The sequence below is a fragment of the Nannobrachium achirus genome (genome assembly GCF_963921795.1).
Source record: "Nannobrachium achirus genome assembly, chromosome: 23".
In the NCBI taxonomy this organism is placed as follows: Eukaryota; Metazoa; Chordata; class Actinopteri; order Myctophiformes; family Myctophidae; genus Nannobrachium; species Nannobrachium achirus.
Window position 1 is genome coordinate 42,670,655 of NC_137830.1, and position 25,521 is coordinate 42,696,175.

Genomic DNA, 25,521 nt, shown 5'->3' on the forward strand with positions numbered 1-25,521 from the left:
GCAGGGGGGACACGAATTAACTAATAGTATGTATAGCACTGGTTCCCAAGCACTGGGTCGGGACCCATTTGTGGGTCGTGGACACATTTTTATGGGTCCCTTAATCTTTGTTTCCTACATTTTGTAATGTCATTAATAAATAAATAAATTCCATAAATTATAAAACAAATGTCTAAGAAGTAGGCTAGTGAAAATAATCTACTGAAAATAACCTTCATGCCACATTTTGAGCTTGTAGATATTCTGTTTTCACTAGTTTGGGTCCCGGCCCGGGAAAGAGTCTAACTTCTCTTTTGGGTCTTGAGCTAAAAGGTTAAGGAACCACTGCTATATAGGGGCTAAGTGTTGGTTACGTGTCTTGTTCAGGGTCATGAAGACTGGGCTCGCTAAGGGTCAAACCGGTGAACTCTCGGTTCCCATGTAGACGGCCTCTCTACCTACTCCGCTACGGAATGAATGAAAGGTCTGGGGGAAAGTGTTGAGCGGAAGAGATGAGAATTTGGTGACCTATATGTGTGTGCTGCACTGATGTGTGTCGTCATGCGGTCCATATTAGCTCATCAGTTGTGATTTGAGAATGAGAAGGTGAATTAGAACAGGCGGAACTAAGAGATCAGATAACTGATTCAAAGGTCCATTTAGAAGTGTCTCTGAAACCATCCTTGTTTCTCCAAAGCTGTTCATGATCTATTATTATTTGAATCGATCTGGTGGTGGCACTATAACAGGCCTCTTCACTATAACTAAGATAGCACCACTCACTTCACTTGGTGTGATTTTCTATATTCCATTTCGATTGGCTATGACTGGCTTCCAACGTTTGCAGGAGGGGTCTGTTTTGAAAAAAACAATCCACGAAAACGCAGCATCCGATCTACCCCAAATGTGAACCAAACTATACAGATCCTTCTCTAAAAATTAGAATATTGTGTGAAAAAGCATTGCAGATGCCATAGCACCCCAAATCATAACTGACTTCGGAAACTTTCCACTGTTTTCAAACAATTCTGACTTCAGAAGGTTGACATTTCGCTATTATAAATTCTTGTTTTGAGTGGTTTCGTGTAATAGTGTAATGAATATGGACTTTTGAAATTCATGAGATGTATGCCATAAAAATTCAAAATTTTAACAAAAAAAGGGTTGGAATAATTCACTGAATGTCCAATGTATCTAGAATATATGAAGGTTTCAAGAAATATATGACAGTTTCAAGAAAATGTACTTTTACACAATATTCGAATTTTTCGAGAAGGATCTGTACTTGCATGTTGAGGGGCCTCTATAGAGCACACCTCAAAACCTTTCACTTCTGCCCATACCACAACCACAATGGAAACAGTTACAGTAGTAGTACAACACCATCCATCTGTTCAAACAAACTCTATTCACCCCACAGCGTCCTCGTATCCTGCACCCCATGATTTTCTGCCCTGGGTAGGCAACCAAGCCTGGTGTAGGCCTCCAAGGAGCACATTTTTCTAGCTCAATCTCTTTTTCCTCCTGCGATTTGGCTTGGCTTTTCTCCAAGAACGGTGCCCCAATCCCATACATAAGAGCAAGCCAGAACAGGGCGAAGTATTGTTGACATAGCAGAGTGATTGAGACACACTACTGCTGATTATTATTATACAGACATGCAAAACGAGAACCTGATGTCATCATCTCATTAAAGACAGACACGCGAAATCATCATGGCAGATAGAGGTGATGATAGACAGGTTAGTAGCTTGGCCGGCAGACAGACAGAAAACAGGTAACAATCATAGCAAGTTTTAACATTCTTTCATAGATAGATAAAAAAATCAAACCTCGGTTCGAAGTGGAGCGGTGAATCTGAGCAGCTATACCCTGTGTGTGTTGCTAAAGGCCTAAACTGTAAACTGTAAACTGTGCCTGTGAGTGAGTGGTGAGTGTGCCTGGCCTGCACAAAACAGCGCCCCTCCTTTAACTAGTGTGTTGTGTGTGGCCACTCAAGGTATTGCCAGGCTACGGACACGGCCAGCCACCCAGCCACCCACCCAGGGACATACCCACGGACATACCTGTCTATTGGGAGCGCTTTCACCGCTCCAAAAACAGTAGCAATCAATCAGCTATAAACACTTTTCCACCCATGCGGGTCGTAAATAATGAAATACAAACAGTAGCTGTAATACTGCAATGTGTGTGTTTACTGTGCTGTAAAGTATTTCCCCTCCATAGTCTCCCCACCTGTGTTTTCACTTACCACAAAACCATCAGTATACACACAGTGCAGCTGCTTAAAGCCTGATTATTACTAGTTTAATCTACAAGCTCACAAAGCGTCAGAATGCGACATGTTGTGAGCTTGTAGATCAGTTATTTTTTGGGAGTGCAACACCATAATACGATGGAGTATAACAATTAAGTATAACACTTTCATAAGCCACCGGAATGGCTGGCTTTCACTCGAATATCAACAGCTTTATACACTGGAAACACACACACACACACACACACACACACACACACACACACACACACATGTGCGTGTGTGTGCGTGTGTGTGTGTGTGTGTGTGTGTGTGTGTGTGTGTGTGTGTGTGTGTGTGTGTGTGACTGTGTGTGTGTGTGTGTGTGTGTGTGTGTGTGTGTGTGTGTGTGTGTGTGTGTGTGTGTGTGTGTGTGCGTGCGTGAGGGAGGTAGGGAGAGAGAGAGTTGGCATGTGTGGACATGAAGATAGCAAAGGCCTGGGGACATGGGGAGAGAAAAACATTAGAGGTGATTCACAGGCATTGCATGGCACATTTCTTTTCTCACAGAGAACACCCTTAGCGGTGGTGTAAGTAGGAAACTAGCTAAGTAGGTTATATTTACTCTAAAGTACTGTAAGGACTTTAAGCCTGGAATCCCTATTTTGGTGTTTTAATGTATTTATTTATTCTCCCCAAAATAACAGATCAACAAGCGCAAACAAACAACTGAGATTTTGAGTATTTATTCCAATCCAATAATTGTGAAATATAGGCCTGTATAATGAGTACATTTACATGAACAAAACTAATACTTTTGTACTTTACTCAAGTAGTTTAACAGAGTATTCTTTCTACATTGTGTCTTGGCTTTTACTTTTGAAAAAGGTTTGTTTCCCCAATTGGCCCTTAATCTCTCATGTAAAATCTAGACCCATAACAGTCAAACACTGAGTTAAATGAGCACTCAGGATTGTACTCTAACCATGATTCTAACGCACGCACGCACGCACGCACGCACGCACACACACACACACACACACACACACACACACACACACACACACACACACACACACACACACACACACACACACACACACACACACACCTGATCTATTACCTCATGTACCATGTGCCAGGCTCAAACCTTTTTTTAAAGAGGTTTATGGATCACTTCCTCTCTAGAAGAATTCTTCTGTATGTGTTATGTGTTGAAATAATCAGTCCTCTTTCAAGGAGATTGATACATTGCAATGACCTGTACAGGTCTTATGACAGATTCTTTTTGAATAAAGGTTATTTGCTGCTGACTAATTGATTACAGTAACAATTTGCACAAAGAAAAGTACTAACAGTTCCATACTAAAAGATTATTAAACCCAATAAAGCACTATGGCTTGTTTCCATTGGGGTCCTGTGTATTGGATTCATTGAAAAATTATAGATCAGTGGTATAGAACTGTACAGTTAACGGGTTACCGGAAAGCTCGCCCCCAAAAGACACTTGTCCTTTGCCCCCAGTGCCCAGTCTGTTCTTGTATTCTTGAAGCCTATTTCTTGGAGATTTAGGTTAGGTTTAGGCATAGTTTTACTGAGGTTTTAGGAATACGTGGTGACGACCGTCCCGGGGCAAGCATGTTTTGGGGCGAGCGCTCTTGTATTCGTTTAAAGGCCAAAATCAATTGTGATAAGATCTAGCCTACATATAATGATCTACACAATTTCAAGAATTGTTCAACATTTCGAAAATACCTGATCTACCATCTTGCAACTGTTTAAAATAGGGTTGAGGGGTTAAAAGTAGGCATATGGAATACACACTCTTCTGAACCACTGGCATTGACAGGCTTTCCAGGATGAACCCTATATGGCAAACTGGCAATTCATTATTTGAATTCGTTTTAATTACACTCAGGCCTTCGGGCAGAGAATGTGCATGCCGTTACAACGCTGCCATCTTGTGGTGAAAACAGTTAACATGTTTACATTCAATGCAAGGCATTGATTTTGCTTGTCTTCTTTCTAATCTCTTTATTCAGCGCAAGCCGTTTGATTTATCGTTAACACACTACACGCACAAACACACACACACACGCACACACACACACACACACACACACACACACCTCTTTTTTAATGAAAATGTTAACTATGGCCTACACACACAAGTATTTACCGTAGCCTACTGCAAAAAATGATTATTTATAGGCCTACTGTACACGGTTACACATCCATACTACTATCCTAGGCTCCACCTATGCATTGTAGCCATACACTACTGATTAATTTGTAGCTATACATAAATTCACCCTTGGCTTTGCCTACAGTATCCTGTTCTACGCTAGAGTATGTTATACATTAATTATACCATGTAGGCCTATAATAGTGTATTATTACCGTATAATACACTATTATTCAACACTAAAACATATAGTTGTTCAAGTTTGCATAAAATTGTTTAGAAGGAAACCAACACATTACTATACTATTTTATCAACGTAATAATACGGCAACGACACAACATCAACAACAACGTCACTGGTCGAGGACGCGCTCGAGCCAACACCACGCGACAAGGACCGACAAGATGGCGGTCATTTCACGAACAGAGGAGTAAAGCGCCGTGAAGGATAGCTAGGTATGGTACATAATATTTTCCAATTATTCTTTTTTTTGCTTTACAACACGTTCCTTAATATGTACCGTGCGAGTTGCTGGTTCTTTTTCAGACGCACACGCCGCGCTTGTTCTTAATTTACCCGGAGTGCGCGACGCCTCGCCAGCACATGAACTTGTCGGGATTACCGTAGTTAGCTTAGCCTGCAGCTACGCTAATGTTAGCAACAAGGACGTGCTAATCTCTTGCCCCCAGTGTTGTCCTGTCACACACGCATATCTCTCAAAAAGCGGCCGTTTTTGAAAAGTGAGTTACAATTTAGAGTCGACGTGGGCAAGGCAACCATGCAGTGAGTCAACTACGCGTGTCAATGTTCTTAAATATTCGCGTGTCAAGTGTGTTTTCCATCCTCAGTTACAAGCTAGCAGCCGGGTAGTTGTTGATGTCAAGTCTGACTTTAGGGGGGTACGTATTACTCTAGTTCAGTGGTTCTCAAACTTTCATGTCAATGACCCCCAAATTGACACTTATTAGCCCGCGGACCCCCATTTGAAAAGAGATGATAGCTAGCAGCCAGGGACCCTCATATTGTTTTACGGCTAGCAGCAGTGATTCCCAGTCATTTAATTTCAAGGACCCTGCTTATTTGCTGCATTTAGCTACGGACCCCCATTTCATGGCATTTCTATCTTTGGGACCCCAATTTTATTTTGTAAAATCAATGTTAATTTAACCCTGAGAGTGCATTCGGTACCATTTGTACACTCTTGAGTTACATAACCGTAAGGGTCCATTTGGTTCCTAATTATCATTTAGCTTGGGCCCCCTGGAACTCCCTCAAGGACCCCTGGGGGTCCCCGGACCCCACTTTGTTAACCACTGACTGAGTTAGAAGAACAGAGAGCCCAGCTTGGTGAGGACCTGGACCTTGTCCAGCCTCGTACCCACCATTGCAGTCACTCACAAGGACGTTCTGGGCAAGGCGCGATCACTGGCTGATAAGATTCTAGGAATGTGGAAATCTTTTCTGGATCAGGTCCACATTTCATGTACTATATCTGTGATTCTCAACGCATTTGATGTCAAGTACCCCCCCCCCCCCCCCCCCCCCCCCGCCAAGCATTTGACTACGGACCCCCCATTTAATACAATGTTTTTCCTCTGGAACCCCAATCTACAAACCCAGTGTTCAATAATCAACTCTTGAGTGTTCAAATGGACCCTAATGGGTTGAGAACGAGTGTACTGTGACACACTTGACAAAACAAACTGCCATTATAGCAGAAGACCATAATTGAAACAAATATGTGACATTGTTGTTAAGCTGCACCTTTTTAATCATACCTTGTGTATGTATGTGGTCTTGCTAAACTCGCTAAATGAAATAACCTTCAGTCTTGGGGATAATGTTCATGTTTGTTGTGTTTTACACATGTGTATTTAACATGTAAAGCCGCCATGATGAGGATAATCCCAGTAGTGTAATCTTCTATTGTGAATGATTGTGACAGCCTTTACAATGAGACATTGCTCTCTAGTAATAATAATCATAAAAAATTGCTCAACGTGAAACATGACAACAAAATGATTGATTGTTTCCTCCATTTGGCGCCATTTGGTGATATGATCCGGTTATTAAATTACAAACATCTAGCCTGCCATGCATTTGCTGGGTTCTGACTTTGACCCGTCAGCAGTCTGGAATGGCAACACATACTCGTAGATTTACATTTATTGTTAAATTATCCTCCGTCATGCACTGGGATCAATTCACTTTTTCATTTGCCGAGCGAGCTGCATATCCGCAGACCGGTACCATTTGTAACTATTTTTGTAACTATTTTTATTTTATTTTTTCACTCTCTACCAAATCTCTTTGTGTATTATTATCTCCAGGATAATGGATGTTGGGGATATTTTGATTATCGCATTAATATCGTAATTTCTAAATCGCGATTTCTATTTCGTGACTTTTTCTTATTGTCCGACAATCCCTACTGTGCATTATGCCTGGCCATCAAACACCTGCATTTGCCAAAACGCTTTTACTCATACATCATGTGTTGCTGTTGATAGTGATGTGTGACGCACTGTGGTTGTAGTACCGTGAAAGATAAATCATTCTGACTGGAGATTTCGGAATTTCGGAACCTCAAGGTTGCTTCTTTGCCTACCCGTTTCACAATCTATCAACACTTTCTCTTCCTGGGATCTGGACCATTTTCTAGCTGTCTGTGTCGACTCTTATCCTCCCCTCATCCCCTTCTTAACTCTCTCTGCAAAGGTAGTCCTGTACACAGACAAAGGGAGCTCAGACCTCCTTTTTATTGGCCAAGCTTAAGTACTCTTGTGTTGGGGGAGGTTGATAGGATTCAGTCCACTCAAGGACACCTAGTTTCTCAGCTGTGGTGCCCCCATAATGGGTTGCTTAAAAGGAGATACGAATGTCACATAATAGAAGGGACCTATGTTTTTCCTCTCTTCAAACCAAAAAGCCACCCATGAAATAAGATTAAACTGCCTGCTATTTCAGGGACTTTAAATAGTTGTTTGGAAGCAGCTCTCTAGAAGTTTAAATAAAGGTCAATGATGCTGTTAAGGGGAAAAACCCAGCTTTCCTTATAATGCTTGTGTGTGTGTGTGTGTGTGTGTGTGTGTGTGTGTGTGTGTGTGTGTGTGTGTGTGTGTGTGTGTGTGTGTGTGTGTGTGTGTGTGTGTGTGTGTGTGTGTGTGTGTGTGTGAGATCGAATAATGGCATTCAAACAATCTTTATTCCACTTTTGTAAAGACAGAATGTCTTAACATCACCATGGCTGCCAGCCTGTCCTGCCATGTATCACACTGCCCACAAAGGAAGATCACGGTTTACTGTCAAGTGGAGGGCCTCTTCCATTTTGTGGTCACTAAAAATCAAGCACCCTTTTTATAACTATATAAAAATAAATTGAATCAATGTGAATTCTGTTTTTAAGGGTGCATGAATGTTCTGTGTTATTACGAAGTTAATCTCTGTACAGTGCCGTTTGTGTTTGCCCATGTCATTATTTAGAAATGCTGCTTATTGCTGTATGTTTCCATTTCCTTGGTGACAGGCAGCCTTGTGAAACTAAAATAGCAACATAATTACATTTTATACATCTGTTAACTTTTAATACCTGATTTGAGTCATTTTCCTCTTCAAAACACTCAAATCCTTACAGTCTCATTCAGTCTCAGTCACATTGTCTAATCATATCTTCTCTCTCTCTCTAGATAAAGCCATGTCTCGGTAGGATCCATTTTCTTAGCTCGCCATGGTCCCCATGGTGATCTGAAGCCACTGTGAAACGTGGACACTCAACCCTGGTCACTTATTGACTGAGCTGTCGGCAGGGCAGGCGTGTGTGTAAATGGACAGGTGTAAACATGTGGGCCGGCTGCGGCTGGCCCCAGACCACTCCATCCTCAACCCTCAGAAGTGGCACTGTGTAGACTGCAACACCACAGAGTCGGTATGGGCATGCTTAGCTTGTGCCCACGTGGCATGTGGGCGCTACATCGAGGAGCATGCCCTGCAACACTTCCAGCAACAGCGCCACCCGCTGGCCATTGAGGTCAACGAACTGTACGTGTTCTGCTACTTGTGTGACGAATATGTACTCAACGACAACGCCACTGGTGACCTCAAGCTGCTTCGCAGCACACTCGGTGCCATTCAGAGCCAACGCTACGAGGTCACCACCCGCAGTGGGCGCGTCCTCCGCTCTGCCAATGCCGCAGACACCTCCATGCCCTGTGGTGCGGGTGAACTGCAACTGCGGGACGAGGATAGGATGTTCACTGCCCTATGGCATCGGCGTAGGTCGCTTATGGGCCGCTTTTTCCGTGGCTGGTTTGGACTCACCAAGGGCGGGAAGAAAAGGGAGGAAGAGGAGGAGCGGAAAAAAGAGCTGATGGAGAGGAAGCATGCTTTAAAGAGGCAGCAACAGCACAATTTAGAGACTGCCCCTCCGAGGAAGAGCCGGCGGTTGTGCCGGAAGAGCGAGAAGGCTGCTGAAGCAGCGGCCGCCATTAAGGCCTGCTTGACACGCAGCAAGGCGAACGCTTCTCTGCCCACGCGCAGACCCAGAACTCAAAAACCTGCTGCGGCTCCTACTCCCGCTCCCAAGAAAGTGGGACGTCCCAGAAAGGCCCAAATGCCGACTCCCAAGACTCGCACCCCTTCCTCCTCTGCCCCTAAATCCAAGGTCAGAACCTCCTCAGCACTCCCCCGTACCGCCCCTACCCCAACACCTGTCCGCCGCAAGCCAAGCACCAAACAGGGTGACTCACCCGTAAAGCGGCATCCCACGGTCACTCCTGGTGTGACAGGTTTGAGGAACCTGGGTAACACCTGCTACATGAACTCCATCCTGCAGGTGCTCAGCCACTTGCACGTCTTCAGGGAGTGCTTCCTGCGCCTGGACCTGACCCAGGCGCTGGAGCTGCTGGCTTCTGCCGTCCACGGCCAACTGACAGGGAAAGCCTCTTCCCAGTCTCCCATGGCTCAACGGAAGGGGCTCCAGGCCAGCTCAGGCTCCGGGGCTGGGTTAAGTGGGGGGGCCTCACGGGCTCGCAGCATGGAGCTGATCCAATCCAAAGAGCCCAGTTCCAAGCACATTTCACTGTGCCACGAACTGCACACCTTGTTCCAAGTGATGTGGTCGGGCAAGTGGGCGCTGGTATCGCCTTTTGCCATGCTCCATTCTGTGTGGCAGCTCATCCCCGCTTTCCGAGGCTACGCCCAGCAGGATGCCCAGGAGTTCCTGTGCGAGCTGCTGGACAAGGTGCAGCATGAACTGGAGAGCACAGGAACGCACACGCCCACTGCAGGAGTGCCCCAGACGCAGAAACGACTCATCAGGCAGGTTCTCAGTGTTGTCAACACCATCTTCCATGGCCAGCTACTCAGCCAGGTACGATAAAGCACATACTGTAGGCTCTCTACGGTAGGCTCTCTACGGAGGCGGGGGGCAGAGACAGCACAATGCATTCCGGATGGAAGTCTAGTGGTTTGAAGTCTAGTGCGTGTTGTGTGCTTGTTGGATGGTGCTCTGTGCAACCACAGGACTCTCACTAGACTTCAAACCACTAGACTTCCATCCGCAATGCATTGTGCTGTCTCTGCCCCCCGCCTCCCCCACACAACTCTCACACAACTTAGTGCCTGTCTGTCTGTGGGAAGCCTACCATGACTGTGGCATAATGAGCACTGTCTGGCTTGTTCAACACACACACACACACACACACACACACACACACACACACACACGAGAACACAGACAAAGTGACATACACATCACACACCATATCTGCCTAGTGCCTACCAACACACTCACATAGCATATTATGAGCGCTGCTTGATTGTATCATTACTTCCTGGCAAAATTTGCTCTATTGCTGAATTGACTGTCAATAATTGATAGTAATTTGTAGTGAAGCTCAATCATGCAAGGTAGTGTGCTGAGAGTTTGGGAGTAAAGGTTGTTGCACACTGCTGCGTTTTTTCGTCCGAATATAGGAGCGAATTTCGTAGTACGTAAATAAAGAAAATCAATCTCACGTATGTCAATCAAGTTTGCACACTGCCGCCCGTTTCGTATTTATTTTCGGACCACTGGGTCCCTTGCTCTCTCTCTCTCTCCTTGCCCTGAAGAACGCATTTCGCAATGAAAAAACGCAGCCGTGTGCAACCAGCTTAAGGCTGTCTGCCATCATAGGGTTCCTGTGAGTCCTTAAAGTCTTAAATTATCTTTAAAAAAAGCTGTCTAATTTGTAGTTAATCTTTTTACTAGTAGCTATTGTAAATACAATTTGAAATCTTGCTCTCAAAATATTATTTGTGCACAATCTGCACATGTACCACATTTATAAACCAGTGCAAGTCAAATTATTCTAGTCTAAATGAGGACTGTGGGCCCTGTGAATGGAGAGCAAGCTAGAGGACAAGAGATTAGTGTCTACTTTGAGAGGCTGAGTGCAAACACTCACACCTGCTCTCCCTGAATAAGTGGCTGTGTGTGCCAGTGTTTTGGCGGTATATGAGCCCTGTGCCTATTCACCAGGGGCCGGCATTGACTCAGCTGCCTTCGGGTTTGCCATCCGTAACAATGATTATCATCTTAGCCCAGGGGTTCTCAAACTTTTTTATATCACGACCCCATAATATGAGGGAATTTATTTTGTGACCCCAGTCGCTGCTGCTTGTGTGTCTCTCTGTGTCGTCTTGTCTCCTGTTGTTGCTACACTCGCTCAAAGGCGGACCTTTGTGTGTGCGTGTGTGAGAGAGGAGTCAATTGGCGACCCCGATGGCACCTCCCTGAGACCCCGTTTTGGGTCGGGAGACTCGGGACCCATAGTTTGAGAAGCGCTGTTTTAGCCTTTTCTTTTTCATTGCTATTTTACGGTATATAAAATTGTAAGTCTGAGATGGAAACAGAATAAAGAAATAAGATGACAATGTGTGCTCTCTGTCCAATCTGTAGCTATCCATTAGTTATTGACTATGTGTGCAGTTTGTGGACGAAGCTGCCCGCATGGGGACGTCTCATGCATTTATGTGTTTAAAAAAGGCAACTTCTCATCTCTTTCTCGTGTACATCCAGGTGACGTGCCGGGCGTGTGACCACCGCTCCAACACTGTGGAGTCCTTCTGGGACCTGTCCCTGGAGTTTCCAGAGCGCTACCACAGTAACAGCAGGGAGTCGGCCGCACAGGTGTCGTGCCGGCTGACGGAGATGCTGGCCAAGTTCACAGAGACGGAAGCCTTGGAAGGCAGCATCTATGCCTGTGACGAGTGCAACGGTGAGTTGAACACAAGTACAGGAATAACAGTGTTTGTATTTGTCTAAGAGGGGTGTCAAGACTTATAAATTAGTATTTGTATGTATTGACATTTTGCCACTTGGTTGTGCAGCTAAGCGCAGACGGGTGTCCTCCAAAGTAATCCTGACCGAAGCAAAGAAACAGCTGATGGTGCACAAACTGCCTCAGGTCCTCCGTCTGCACCTTAAACGCTTCAGGTATGCCAACATTACACTATAGCCAGTCATCCTATTGGGGAATTCATTTTGATACGAGTCATCATTAAATCATAACAAGACAGATTTTCTGAAAAGCCTGACCTAGCAACACAGAAGAGAGAAACACTTTGAAGTCCATGCAATTCAATGGAAGGATGTGCCTATTAGCGCTTGGCAGCCTGGCAGAGCAGTGCGACACAGCTGGTGTTTTTTGTTACAGTGGATGGGGTAGAAAAAGTATAGAACATGGGGGCGATTGGGTAGCGCAGGAATAGAATTCCCGGCCACCACCATGGAGACTAGGGATTTGAATCCTCCGTGGTGCATCTGGCTCGGCCAGGCATCCATACGAACACAATTGGCTGTGTTTTTGGGAGGGAAGCCAGTCAAGGAGGGTGGTCAAGGCTCAGTTGCTGCTCTAGCAACTCCTACAGGTTGGTCATGTTGCATGTACATTGGGGTGCTGAACTGAGTGTGCCTCCACATGCGCTACATCCAGGGCTGTCGCACCAAATTCTGGGCCCTGGGTACAAGGATTCACTCACATTTTGTGCTTTAACTATTGAAAAATAGCAGATCTACAAGCTCACAGCATGGCACAGAGTGCTGTGCTGCGAGCTTATAGATCTGCTATTTTTGAAAAATCGAAGTCTTTAAATATTTCAAATCCTTCTAAGGTTTTTTTTTTTTAAACCTATGTTTCTATGTCAGTGTTGCTCAACCTTTTTCCATGTGAAGGACCCCCTTGATATGTATTTGGCCACAGACCCCCATCTCAAAATATTTAGTTCCAGGGACCCCACAGAAGCAACATTAAATGTTGCTTCTATATGTATTTTTTAAGCAAACATTTGTAACTAAAATTTTTAGTTACAAATGTTTGCTTAAAAAATACATAATTATTCAAAGATTTGCACACATTTTCATGACTATTCAAAAACAGCAGATCTACACGCTGTGAGCTTGTATATCTGCTATTTTTCAATAGCTAAAGTATAAAATAATTAAGGCCCCTCCACCTATTAACTCAAAATCACTGACCTTTTATATTACCAGAGGTCTGGTAATGGTTCTTACCAAAGTAAATCAATTATTTAATTCCCATTGATAAAAATGACTACTTTTTCATAGCAGTAGCATGACCATTGAAAGAGTTACAGCACTCTTTGATCTCGCCACGACACAGAAACATCAACTGTAATTTGGTTTTGGCAAAAATATTTGAATTTGCCAACATTGCTACTGCTTCATCCTAGGAGAAACACTGTTATTGCTGTGATGTGAGGCATAATGAACCACCTCACCTTAAAGGATACAAATAACAGCTGCTGCTGATTTAAATGACCTGACCGTTCACCAGTTCCTTGTTTGTGGTTGGTCTACAGGTGGTCTGGACGGAACCACCGAGAGAAGATTGGCGTACATGTCAGCTTCGACCAGCTTCTCAACATGGAGCCTTACTCCTGCCGTGACGCCTCCTCACCCAAAAGTGGTACCAGCAGCCCCACGGGGTCACCGAGGCCCAAACACTTCATGTATGAACTGTCCGCAGTGGTGATGCATCATGGGAAGGGCTTTGGTTCTGGCCACTATACTGCCTACTGCTACAACACAGAGGGAGGTGAGTAGTACAGTAGTAGTAGTAGTGGTAGTAGTAGTAGTAGTGATATGACTAATTCTTTCCGTCCTGGACAAATTGTTTCCGGGTTTCAGGCCCAGACCGCCGGCGTAGCGGTCCGGGCACCTAGGCTCCAATACAGCCTGACATCATGTGTTAGACCTTTTAACACCAGCTTCAATTTACACATTCTTAACACAAATATTCAACACGAAACCTTTGCCAGAGCATCAACGTGGTAATTCTTACTTAATTTATGGACTCCAGTCTAAGATCAGCAAACCTTGACTCAGAAACAATGTTAAAAGATAATAGAAAACATTTATTTACAGTGCTGTAACAGTCACATACATATACATACTGTACGTCTTACACGAACGACACACAAGACAGACTGACTCCCTCTTCCTGACTGTCAGCTTATAATTGGCTAAAACATTTGATATCCTTTACTAAGCTGTGTGAATCGTAAAACAAAGGCCTGCTATTCTGCTAGCAGCTGTGTGACCTTCAACCTGTAGCTACATTCTAACCTTATCTAAATGGTAAATGGTGCATTTATATAGCACCTTTATCCAAGGCGCTTTACAGAGATTGTGCATTCACATTCACACACACAAACCATGCAAGGCACCAACCTGCTCACCGGGAGCAACTAGGGGCTCAAGGACTCTTCGACACTAACTCTGGAGGAGCCCGGGATCGAACTGGGAACCCTCTGTGTTCTAATGACGGTTTCTCTACCCCTGAGCCACTGCTGCCCCATCTACAACTTGTTCTCAGCGTTCAAACTCGATCTAGAAACACAAAGTATTCACTGCTCACAATATAACATATAATTCACGTCAGCATGCAGGTGAAAATCTGAATATAAATATAATATCCATCATATTGTAGAGCTCTAATTTATGTATTGCCCAGCCCTACTTGATCTTCAACTGTCTTAATTGTAGATGGATGCATAAAATTATCTTCTTGATTCTCTTGCAGGCTTCTGGGTTCACTGTAATGACTCTAAGATGAATGTGTGCTCTGTGGAGGAGGTGTGCCGTGCCCAGGCTTACATCCTCTTCTACACACAACGTGTCTCTCAGGACAAAGACAGGCCGCTATAGGACTGGACCACAATCCACTGACCTCGCCGCCTCCTCGCTGTATCTTGGCAATGCAGCGAGCCCCACCTCGCTCGCTCGTGATTCTTTCCTCTATTTCTTTGGGCATTTTATATCTAGGGAGGACCTTTTTGGTTGTTTTTATCATATTTTTCATGGGGGGGTGGGGGTGGGGGGAGCCTAAGGACTCCTTTTAAAAATGCAGTTCTGCTTTGCGAACTCTTGTATATGGTGTTTATATGTTGGTGTTTTTTATTATGGTAAATAATGGTGAGATCTTTGTTTGATAGTGTAAAGCTGTATTTTATAAAGAGTATCAGCGATGGTGTTTCAGTAGCAGTCAACAGACTTTGGCCAGGTGTGATAATGTTAAAGTGTCCTCTATCCAGTAATGGAGGTGTGTTCATAGCATTTGACCGCAAACATCCTGATCACAAACATGGTGCATGGCCAAAGGGCTATAAAATTCATATTGTATGGCAACGAAAGACAAAATGAGAAAACTATGGAGGTGTAAGCTCATTGCTTGTTCCCTCGTTGAGCGTAAATGCTGTTAATCAGTTCTAATCAAGTGAACATGTTCTCAGTCACTTTAGTTTGGCAACGCCAGACTGGATGTAGATGTAATTTACTATGGCCGAGTTTAGAAGTGGTTTCCCTGTGCCATAGACGTTAGTGGGCGATGGCTATAACTTGCCCTCTAGTCGGCTATGCTGTAAGAGCTGTCATGTTGTCCCATCTCTCTAGATATCAACGAATGATTATGGAGCAGGTAGCGTTTCTGCTCAGACCAAGCAGTGTTTGCCCACCCCTTCCCTCTCTAGCACTGTCAGGTCTGTCAGTTAACATTTTGCGATTGGCTACTGACCTCAAGCCAAAGCACAGGGGAAATAATTGGAATCGCTCCTCAGTTTTTCCCCTTAGGTTTTAAGTTGTGCTGGGAGCACTTTGTGTATTTTCCATCCTTGACTGGTGGATGGAAACAAATGTTTTAAACATTTCCAAAGGGATCTTTTTTTTTCTTTTGTTTTTTGGCTAAATGCTGCCATCTCTCCTCCTCAGAATGTAACTTGTTTTTTCTTACCACAGAAGAGGGAATGTTCATGATCCCTTAACAAATACTAGTGTTATAGAAAAGTGCCCTTTTTGTTGTAAAAGTAAATCTATTTTTGTAGTCCTTTTTATAGTTTTCGGAAAAGGTTTCGTATCAGTTCATGATGGTGGTAAGCTGCACATTTTCAGTCCCACCCAGGCCAGCATTTAGAGTGAATGTATTTTTATACAATCTTTCCCCAGAGTTGTCCTTCCCCCACATTTCCTCCCTATTTAGTTATTGACAATTCCCCATGTGTACATCAGTCCCTGTTGCCTCCAACTTCCTCACTGAGGGTGTAGACGGCAAGGTGTCTCTAATAAACATGGAGTTGCTAGTCATGTCTTTTCACTTGATGGCAAGGGAAGAGTTACGTATTAATCTTCTAACTTATCACCCCCAGAGGTGCCCTCCTGGCTGAATTGGCCAACCAGCAGGGGTCGCTAATGCAGCGACAACACAATCCCTTGCTGGTTTCCCTACCAGCGAACACTGCCAGTTGTATTTGTTGAAGCGCCCGGCAAACCCGGAGGCTTTTCTGCCTAACCGCAGGTCTGGTAATAAAAGCCAGTTTTAATGGTTTTATATAGTACTATATACTGGGTGGTGTCCCAGTGGTTTTAAAAGTTTAGAAAAGATTTTATTCTGTCCACTGATTTTTTTATTATTATTTTTTAACTCGCCAGCAATTTTGACAGGACTTCCAGTTTTCCCTTGTGTGTAACTTTGTCTACCAGTGAATGTGTGTGCATACTGTATTTGGTTCTGTGCACCCCTTTAAAAAACTAGCCAGACAGATATAACAAGATTACTACAGTGTAGACATGTTTGTGTGATAATGGTTATCTCCATAATGGAGAAAAGTGTAGAAAAAAGAGAATGCTTCACTGCCTCAGTCTGGTTCTTTTGGTTATATACCAGAGGGGAATTCAAAGCACATTTCATGTTTTCCCCTGTTGTCGGACATTGTGACGGTGTATGTTCATTAAAAGATTTATGGAAGTGATACTATGCAAATTGTTACCTCAACTTTCTAGAGAGAATTACCTCAATAAAAATGAGAATATTTTTTCATTTTTCTAAGAAAACGCTGTGTATTTTCTTATTTCAAGACAAAGCAAATTGTGGGCCAACCAAAGGAATTAAGGCACTGAACTGCCCTTAACAGACACAAAAATACACATTTACTTAATTACTGCCATTTATGCTGGCTAGCTTGTAGGGCAGCAACAAAGGATTTCCATTCCTGTCTGTTATGGGCCAGCATCTTTATGGTACCCCAGGTGTTCTTGAGTCGGCCTCTTTATAGTCCATGGGCCATACGAGCGTCGGTATCAAAAAGGTGGCAAAGGTTACCATGCATTTTTGAAAAGCTCTATATGTGCAGATTATATTTTGGTATGATAACCCTTTCTTAGACACAGCTAAATTGGTGTTATCAGCCGCTAGAGTTGGTGTCCCATTAACTTTACATTACAGGGAAAAAAGCTAAAAAATAATCTGCTTTAAGTAGCATAAGAGGGGTCAAACTAGGGGGTTTTCATGATGCTGAATCCATTGCAAGCATCTGTTTTGCACAAAAAACATTCCTGGGGCTAAAACAGCCCCCACAAAAGTGTGAAAAGTGATGACTCATCACTTTTCATCACTAAACCATAGTCTTGTGGGACAGCTTTTAGCCCAAGGAATGTTTTTTGTGCAAAACAGATGCTTGCAATGGATTCAGCATCATGAAAACCCCCTAGTTTGACCCCTCATATGCTACTTAAAGCAGATTAATTTTTTGCTTTTTTTCCCTGTAATGTAAAGTTAATGGGACAACAAATCTAGCGGCTGATAACACCAATTTAGCTGTGTCTAAGAAAAGGTTATACCAAAATATAATCTACAGATATAGAGCTTTTATAAAATGCATGGTAACCTTTGCCACCTTTTTGATACCGACAACTCGTATGGCCCATGGACTATAGGTTTACCACCTGGTGTCCAGTGAAAGGCAGTTCGAGCGATGTCATGCGCGCTACGGATTACATGCCCAATCCATTTCCACCGCCTTCTCATTAAGGATGGTAGCCATGTCCTGTTTGCACAGGCTAAGTATGTGTATTTTATAGGTGTTAACTGTTGAATAAGAGGTTGCGCATCAGTAATGGTTTTCTAATTGGAGTGCTAGACCCAAAATCCATTACAGGCTTACTAGGAAATAAGAAAAAAATAGCACACCCAAAACTTTAAATCAATGGAAACAATGTACACATTTCCACTTTTATTGGCACACCTACACCAATCAACGGAGGACACTGTTCATTTATTGGTGTGCCAACAAAAAATGTGGAAATGTGAGTGTTATAAGCACATAATGCAGTATGTATAATGCAATGCATTAGACGTGGGATGTATAGCGAGGTGGAATATTACATTTTCTGTTGTTTATCAATTTGTTCAGCATACTGCATATTGAGACACCCATCAAGAGAATGTATTTCACATAAGACCCAGAAAGAGAGCAAGATTATTTTTTAATCACTTTTTCCTTACAAAAACATTTCAGGGATTTTGAAAATGAAGTAGTACATCAGAAACATAACGGTGACGGCAGCCTTTTCAAAGATATTTTACAAATATCAAAGAAACAAGTACTGGGAGGGCTGGAGTGCAAGAGTGCTCTCCTGTAGCGATAGAAGCCAAACGTACAGGTACAGCCGTATATGCATGGTGTCTTTATAAAGATGTAAGACAGTAAGGAACTTTATTTAAATACGTCTTACAACAAATTTGGCCTGACTACATCCTACACCCAATGGTACTTGGTCTTGACTATCATTAGCACTGGGTACTGTGGGCTTAGAGTGGTTCCAAGGAATCAGGCTTTAAAAAATATCAAAATGAGATCTCCGAGTGGATTCATCCTTGAACTCAGTGGCAACTTCTATATATCAAACTGTTTAACAGTTAATTTTAATTATGTAACATGAGGTCCATTGCAAACTGGTGGGACACACCTGTATCCATGCTGGGGGGAAAAAAGCACACTGAAATGCTTCCTCCAGCAGAAGCTTGTTTACTTTAGTTTTTGTCTTTCTTTAAACATTCGCTTGACACCTGAAAAAACAAATGATACAAAATTCAGCCACTGCCAAGAAAGCCATGTCCCCCTCTTTGCCGATAGCTGTGAAGTGGTGCTGAAAAATGCAATGTGGGTCTGGGTACTTAAAACAGTGGCATTTGGTATCTTTCACTGTTGCCCTTTGACAGAAGGTGCAGAGGCAAACAGTTCCTGTTTTTTTTATTTTTTATTTTTTTAAACCATGTCTCTTGTTCCAGAGAGTGCAGGCCCATGTTTGTGAGTAGTAGTAGTTAGGGTTTGGAGGCGGTGTGTGTCGTGAGGCAGGGAGGGATGAGGGTTGTGGTGTGTGTGGGTGTGTGTGTGTGGGGGGGCCTCAGTAGTCATCACCCCGGCTCACCACCTCTTTGCAGGAGGGCCTGAGCAGGATGGTGTGCTCAAACTGAGCGGTGTAGCAGCCCTTGGTGTCACAGAGGGGTGGGTAGGGGTCCACGATGCCCAGGTCACACAGGTTCTTCAGTGCCATCAGGTACTTGGTCTCGCCCAGGCGGTCGAGCCAGCGGCGGCAGAAGGCCAGTGTGCCAAAGTTCTCGTTGACCACATTCAGCATGTGCTTCGCTCTAGGGAGCCTAGAGATGAGAGGGGGGAAATACAAGACAAAACAAAACCATGGTGTGACAAAGTCCTTTACTTTAACACAGGTTGCTGATACATAAAAGTACATAAAAGTGTTTATTTTCAGTTCTAAATAGAATTGTCCATCACTGTCTAACTAATGAAAACAAAACATATTAAAGCAAAATACAGTCCACAAAGATGTGCCATTTTCAAAACAGTTTGAGAGTTCCAAGTTAAGGTGGAATATTTTTTGAAAGTTAAAAATAAAGTGGTTACGTCTGTCTGTGCTGCTGTTAATAAAGTATTAACAGGCTTGTGACTAAATAACTACATAAAATAAGTCAAATATAGGAGTCCCAGATCAATAACTACATTACATTAAGTACTGGTGATTATAGAGCTCTTGATGATGTCATGTGACCTCATCTATTTATACTATGGTAGTAGGGCTGTCACAATTATTACATAATCGCCTGATTGCAATTATTTGAGATAAGCACAATTCTTTTTGCTGAATCATCAAAATGTTTTGATCAGGGCAAATGAATACTCAGATTGTACGACGTCAACTAGCTCAGTTCTCTAGTCAGTTATTAACCGTCATTCAAACAGATTCAGTGGTTGTTGCACATCTGGGTTTATATAGAAATCCACATGATCAACAACTAGAGCCAATATATATACCAGTAAGACTCCCTAATCGGGAGATAAGCAACCGTCACGTCGCATACACAAACTTTAGAAGGCAATTGTAGCCAATCAGGAGGGAATATGGGAAATGGGACAGATCCATGTTGATGACATGACTTTAGAGATACTGAATACCCGAGCCAATGTACTGTATATATAAGTCTATGTGCATAATACTAGTACAGGGTATTCATACTGAGGGGACAGAGAGGGGTGGTGAAAGCAGATAATACCTGATGGGGACGTGTCCAACATCAAAATTCTTCATGTAGTGAGAACATTCCATGTCATCGTGAACCACACCTTTTCCTGTGCTACCAAACGTCTCGATGGCATAAACCTCTCCTTCCTGTGGTGTTGGGACAAAGGGTGACACACAGGGCTCAAAATCTGATCTGCATTAAATTATCTTGGTATGAATATACGTGCTGCTTGCTTATTGCTTTTACACAGTGTAGAAATAGTCAGGTGTTGGTCTAAAACAAGTACCTCCATCCTTGTTGCTTCTCCTCCCTTAACAATGGGCACAGTCTTGCCAGCATGTATTCTGTACTGGCCAATTGAATGACCATTCAGATTTCGGATTGGCTTCACTGAAAGTAAAATTATTTAGATACATTTAGAACTAATTTAATCCATTGATGTGCAGCTAGCTGTCAAGGACTATTGTGATCAGAAGCTCACATGAGAAGATACATAATCAAATCGCTATGTTAACAGAGAAACATGATAATGGCAGAGTTTAGCTGAAGAAATGTATCTGGTTGATTGGTTCATGGTTAACACCACCATAGCAGTTTTCTACCATGATTTCGAAAACACTACCTCAGGATTAGTAGAACATGGTGCTACGTACTTAACATTTGCTTCCTTATCTCCTGTAGGAATTTGCTTAACCAAATATATATATATATATATTTACAATACACAGTGGTTCCTGCAGTAGATGTATCTAGAAACGCACCTTGATACGTTTTCCCGTCGAGCTCAACCTCATAAGACTCCATCACTTCTTGAATCGCCTCTCCGACATCACACAGACGCACATCAATTCCAGCGTTCTGTAAAAGAAATGAAGGGAAATATTACCTTTGCGCATTCCACAGATCAGTAACACTATCAGGTCACATTTATGTATGCATTGCGTGGGTGTGCTTCTGTCCACCGTACTTTGATTCCAGTATTGGTGGCATCTCTCACAGCCTCCAGCAGCTTGTCGTACTTTGGGTTAAAAGTGACGGTGAAGGCACAGTCGATGATCCGCCCTAAAGAAAATTAAAAAATATATATATTAGCTGTTGAGGCCGTTTATCTAATTCTGCCACCGCTGTATGCCAATGCGCTTTTCTGATTATGCGTGTGTGTGTTGAGAGACGCACCGTTGATGTGTGTGCCGAAGTCTATCTTGCAGACGTCATCATACTGCAGGACAGTGGGGTCTCCTGCGTTGGGGGTGTAGTGGGCAGCGCAATGGTTCAGAGAGCAGCCCGTGGGGAAAGCCAGGCCTGCATTCAGCCCGTTCTCCTTGATCAGCTTGCGAGAACAGTCCTCCAACCGCTCACTTTACAGGGATACACAGAGAGCAATACAATGAGGGAAATGAAAATGCAGGAGTATCAGAAAACCGAATGAAGAGATCAATCAGAATGCTCCCGCTGAATCCTGCAACTCATTGTCCGCGTCTAGATCAAGGGTCTTCAACAAGGGGTCCAAGAGGTCCGGGACTAGGGGGTCCTCAGAGTTACTATAGGGGGTCCTCCAAATCTTTGTGTGATCTTTTTTTATATTAAACACTTGAACCCTAGTGTCCTTATTCTGAAACTTTAGCCAAAAGTAGCAGATCTACAAGCTCGAGCATGTAGATCGGCTATTTTTTGCAAAGAGGTCTGGTGTAGTGAAAGGCGAACTTTGTATTGACAGTTCAAGTGGTTAAATATCTGAGTGAAAACACAAATTGACATGCATCCCCCTGGTGCTGAAGTCACGTTTTGAAGGGTAAAACCCTGCTAAAAGCCCATAGAGTTAACACAGAAATCGCAAATTTAATGCAATTTCTGAATAGTAAAGTATAAAATACGGCTAGCATGATCAAGAACACAAGATAGTAAAAGGCACAAAGCATTATAATTTACTTTACCGTTCGAAATAATGATTTGTTGGCTTTAAGTCCAGCTATTTCTGTTATAGTTTCCCCTTCTAAACTGACGTCAGCACCAGGAAGTTGCTGAGAAATTTGCTGAGTGGGCGGGCCGTGAATAGGGCTAATTGTGCTGTCAAACTTTGAAACTATAATGGAATCTATGAAAAGGTTGTGGGGGTCCCTGCTTCATCTCTCTCTCAACTAAGGGGTCCTTGGCCTGAAAACATTGAAGACCCCTGGTTTAGATGATGTTCATGCCCAATATTATAATAGTGTTATAGAGCTCACCAGATTTCGATCATGGTCAGTCCAGGTTTGATGAAGCTGCGGACATGCTGGCGGACCTGTCTGTGGGCCTCGGCAGCCTGTCTGAAGTCACTCCACACCTCCTCGTTGGCCTTATCCAGCACACGCTTCTCCTCGCTGGTGGTACGCCATGCTGCGCTACGACTGGGAAACCATACAGGATGTACACAGTCACATAAATGGGGGGGCCGGTCACACATGGGCCGACGCAGGAAAATGGCCATTGCCTATGTGGGCAGTGCAATACGACGCATGTGGAAATCAGTTTGCCTGCTTGTAGTTTGTTTCAGTGGTTGTGGTTATTGGCCCTCATTGCATGTCGCGTTCTACATCTACCACCACTTCTTTGAAATAGTTTGAGGCCCAGTGATAGTTCACCAACGTTTACTCAATGGGAAGCAGAAGATGCAAATTCACTTTTCCACCACCAGACAAATATTGTGTGTGTGTGTGTGTGTGTGTGTGTGTGTGTGTGTGTGTGTGTGTGTGCGTGCGCGCGCATTTCTTACCCATCGTGCAAGGGGGGGTATTCACACTCCTGTCCAATAGGGAATACTCCATTTGGGTATAACTCACAGATTGGCACAGATGGGGGATCGGTCTGAGTTTTAGCTGGGGGGAGAAATAGATGTTTAACATCAACTAGCAGTCAGGATAATCTGATTATGAAACGTTTGTAATCAAGTCAATGTCATAGATAACAATTAAACTTGGGCCTGAACTATTAAATTGTGTGCATGTGTGAGTCAGTGGGGTGCATCGCCCCATTCCGACATGCTGCCATTCCGACATCCCTCCATTCTGACACGAACCCTATACCTAACCTCTATGGAAGTGCCGCCACTCCGACAATTAGAATTCAATGTCGTAATGGCAGCATGTCGGAATGGAGAGTGGCCCCTAAGTCAGTGGTGGGTTCTGGAGAATTACAATCATGAGCGTAGCAGTGTGGCAGAAAGCCAGTCATCTGCTAATTGATCAGGCTATAATGTAAATCTGATAGGGCCCTAATTCAATTTAGTGCCTGTCAGTCACTTCAAATCATCAGAATGCTCTTGATCCTAGATTTTAACATAATGACTTGCAGCTTCAACAAAAATATGTTTTGGCCAACTCACGTCCTTTCTTCTTCTTTTTTTTCTTCTTCTTTTTCCCTGCTGAGTTTTCACCATCATCTCCATCTGAGGGCACAATAGAAACATTTGTAACACAGCTACTAATGTCTGTACCTCACCTAGGAGGACATGTTATGTGTTCCTGTGTGTGTTATTGTATGTTAACTGGTCAATTACCATCCTCTCCATCCTCCTCTTTCTCCTTGTCATCTAGAGCCTGCTGCTCCAGCTGCTTGGCAACATCGGCCACTCCATCTACCTCTGCCTCAGTAGCTGCAAAATCGTACACACAATAAATTGTACACACAATAAACATTTGCTGACACTGTGATTAAATCCCACATGCATTCAAATGACTTGGGCAATAAGTCATTGTGTTAGTTGTGTTAGAATAAAGGGAGGGGACAGGGCAGGGAGCATGCAGCAATCACACTGAAAGTCACAGCAATGCAACGTTAATTCCCATTTACTTACGCTTCACTTATAAACTGCGAGCTTGGAATATGCCAGCGATCTGGCTTATACAACGAAACGCTGATTCAGTGTGACGTTTGGTTTGTAAGCACCGCCAAAGCACATAGCTTGTTTGCTTTGCCGGTTGTTGTGTTAATATCTAAATTCTAAATATTCTTTGGGGTGTTATTTACTTGCTTAATAATTGTTATTGTGGTAATGACTGATGAGCCCGCATTATGAAACTGGAAAACTTGGCTGAGGAACAGAACAGCACTACTGCCACGGAGACTGTGTTCTATCTGTCTGTCTTTCAATGTTATATGAGATGTGTTTTCATAACAAGCCTCAAAAGGCATTGGTTCTCAAAGTGGGGTCTAAGGACCCCCAGGGGTACTTGAGGGAGTTCCAGGGGGTCCCCAGCTAAATGATAGTTACAGTAGGACCCAGATGGACCCTTATGGGTTTGTAAGTCAGAGAGATATAATAAGAGATATAATATATAATATACTAATAAAAATGGAACCAAATGGACCATAACCGGTCCATTTGTACACACTCAAAGAGTTAAATTAACATTGATTTCACAAAATAAATTGGGGTCCCAGAGATAGAAATGCCGTTAAATGGGGGTCCGTAGCCTAATACATGTCAAACTGGGGGTCCCTGAAATTAAAATGGTTGAAAATCACTGCTAGAGCTGTAAAAATCTTCTCTTATGAGGGTCCCTGGTATACATTTTCAAATGAGGGTCCGCGGGCTAATAAGTGTCAATTTGGGGGTCCTTGACATGAAAAAGTTTGAGAATCATTGTAACAAGTTACATGCGTTCATGTGGTGTGTTTTCATAACAAGGCCTCATATAAAGCACACTGTGTGAGTAGTGTGGACACTCAGCCCCGCATGGAAGTAGCCAGGCTAGTTTAGCTAGCATGTCAGACTGTCAGCTAGAGTGAGCGCTTGCCTGCTGTCGCAGACTTGCCCTTCTTCTTCTTTTTCCTCCTCTTCTTGGCCGTCTCCTCGGCCGGGTCGGCGTCCTCCTTGTCGTCGGCCTCCCCGTTCAGGACCGCGTCCTCCTCGGGCTTCTGGTCCGGTGCCTGCTCCTGTACCACATCCGCCATGATTCGCAGGCGTTGGGGGAAAGGAAGCGCAATGGTTTATGGGAGCAGTACTACAGAAACTTGCCGAATCAGCTGAGGGTAGACTGAGGGTCGAAGTTGCTCTGCGGGTTGCTGGTCCGGTCTGGGGTCTTGACCGGATACGGAAACGATGCGTGCATGTGTGTGATGGGGCACATTACAGGATACGGTAGGCGGGCTCTAGACCGGATCAGACGCGATCAGACTGCTTAATTGGACCGCTTAAATGTACTGCGGAAAGCCCATAAGAAAGCCTGCCGGCGCTACTACGGCTGAGGTGTTTATCCCTTATGTGTGG

At 43.6% G+C, this 25,521-nt stretch overlaps 2 protein-coding genes across 2 annotated transcripts; one reads left to right on the forward strand and one right to left on the reverse strand.

The window, feature by feature from the left end:
- The first annotated feature begins 4,791 nt into the window (after positions 1-4,791).
- Positions 4,792-14,723, forward strand: usp44 (ubiquitin specific peptidase 44). The gene is made up of 6 exons (XM_080753967.1): positions 4,792-4,856; positions 8,088-9,769; positions 11,459-11,657; positions 11,770-11,875; positions 13,261-13,496; positions 14,484-14,723. Exons 2-6 carry the CDS (start codon positions 8,225-8,227, stop codon positions 14,606-14,608), a joined length of 2,211 nt encoding a protein of 736 aa, XP_080610093.1. The 5' UTR covers positions 4,792-4,856; positions 8,088-8,224; the 3' UTR covers positions 14,609-14,723.
- Positions 14,724-18,198: 3,475 nt separating this feature from the next.
- On the reverse strand, positions 18,199-25,234 carry LOC308309007 (methionine aminopeptidase 2-like). Its single transcript, XM_080754463.1, has 11 exons — positions 25,049-25,234; positions 23,809-23,904; positions 23,635-23,697; positions 23,026-23,128; positions 22,499-22,660; positions 21,450-21,631; positions 21,241-21,335; positions 21,035-21,131; positions 20,560-20,663; positions 20,304-20,419; positions 18,199-19,391 (listed from the first exon to the last, which is right to left on the reverse strand). The coding sequence occupies exons 1-11, from the start codon at positions 25,203-25,205 to the stop codon at positions 19,139-19,141; spliced, it is 1,428 nt and encodes a 475-aa protein (XP_080610589.1). The 5' UTR covers positions 25,206-25,234; the 3' UTR covers positions 18,199-19,138.
- Positions 25,235-25,521: the final 287 nt, after the last annotated feature.

Bases quoted from the DNA above. Each gene is read 5' to 3' on its own strand.
- LOC308309007 (XM_080754463.1), bottom strand. From the start codon at position 25,205: ATGGCGGATGTGGTACAGGAGCAGGCACCGGACCAGAAGCCCGAGGAG. The intron at 22,661-23,025 runs GTAAGAAATGCG...ATGGTTTCCCAG, and splicing joins TACCCCCCCTTGCACGATGG to TCGTAGCGCAGCATGGCGTA. The intron at 21,336-21,449 runs GTGCGTCTCTCA...AATTTTCTTTAG, and splicing joins CTTCGGCACACACATCAACG to GGCGGATCATCGACTGTGCC.
- usp44 (XM_080753967.1), top strand. From the start codon at position 8,225: ATGGACAGGTGTAAACATGTGGGCCGGCTGCGGCTGGCCCCAGACCAC. The intron at 9,770-11,458 runs GTACGATAAAGC...GTGTACATCCAG, and splicing joins ATGGCCAGCTACTCAGCCAG to GTGACGTGCCGGGCGTGTGA. The intron at 11,658-11,769 runs GTGAGTTGAACA...TTGGTTGTGCAG, and splicing joins TGCCTGTGACGAGTGCAACG to CTAAGCGCAGACGGGTGTCC.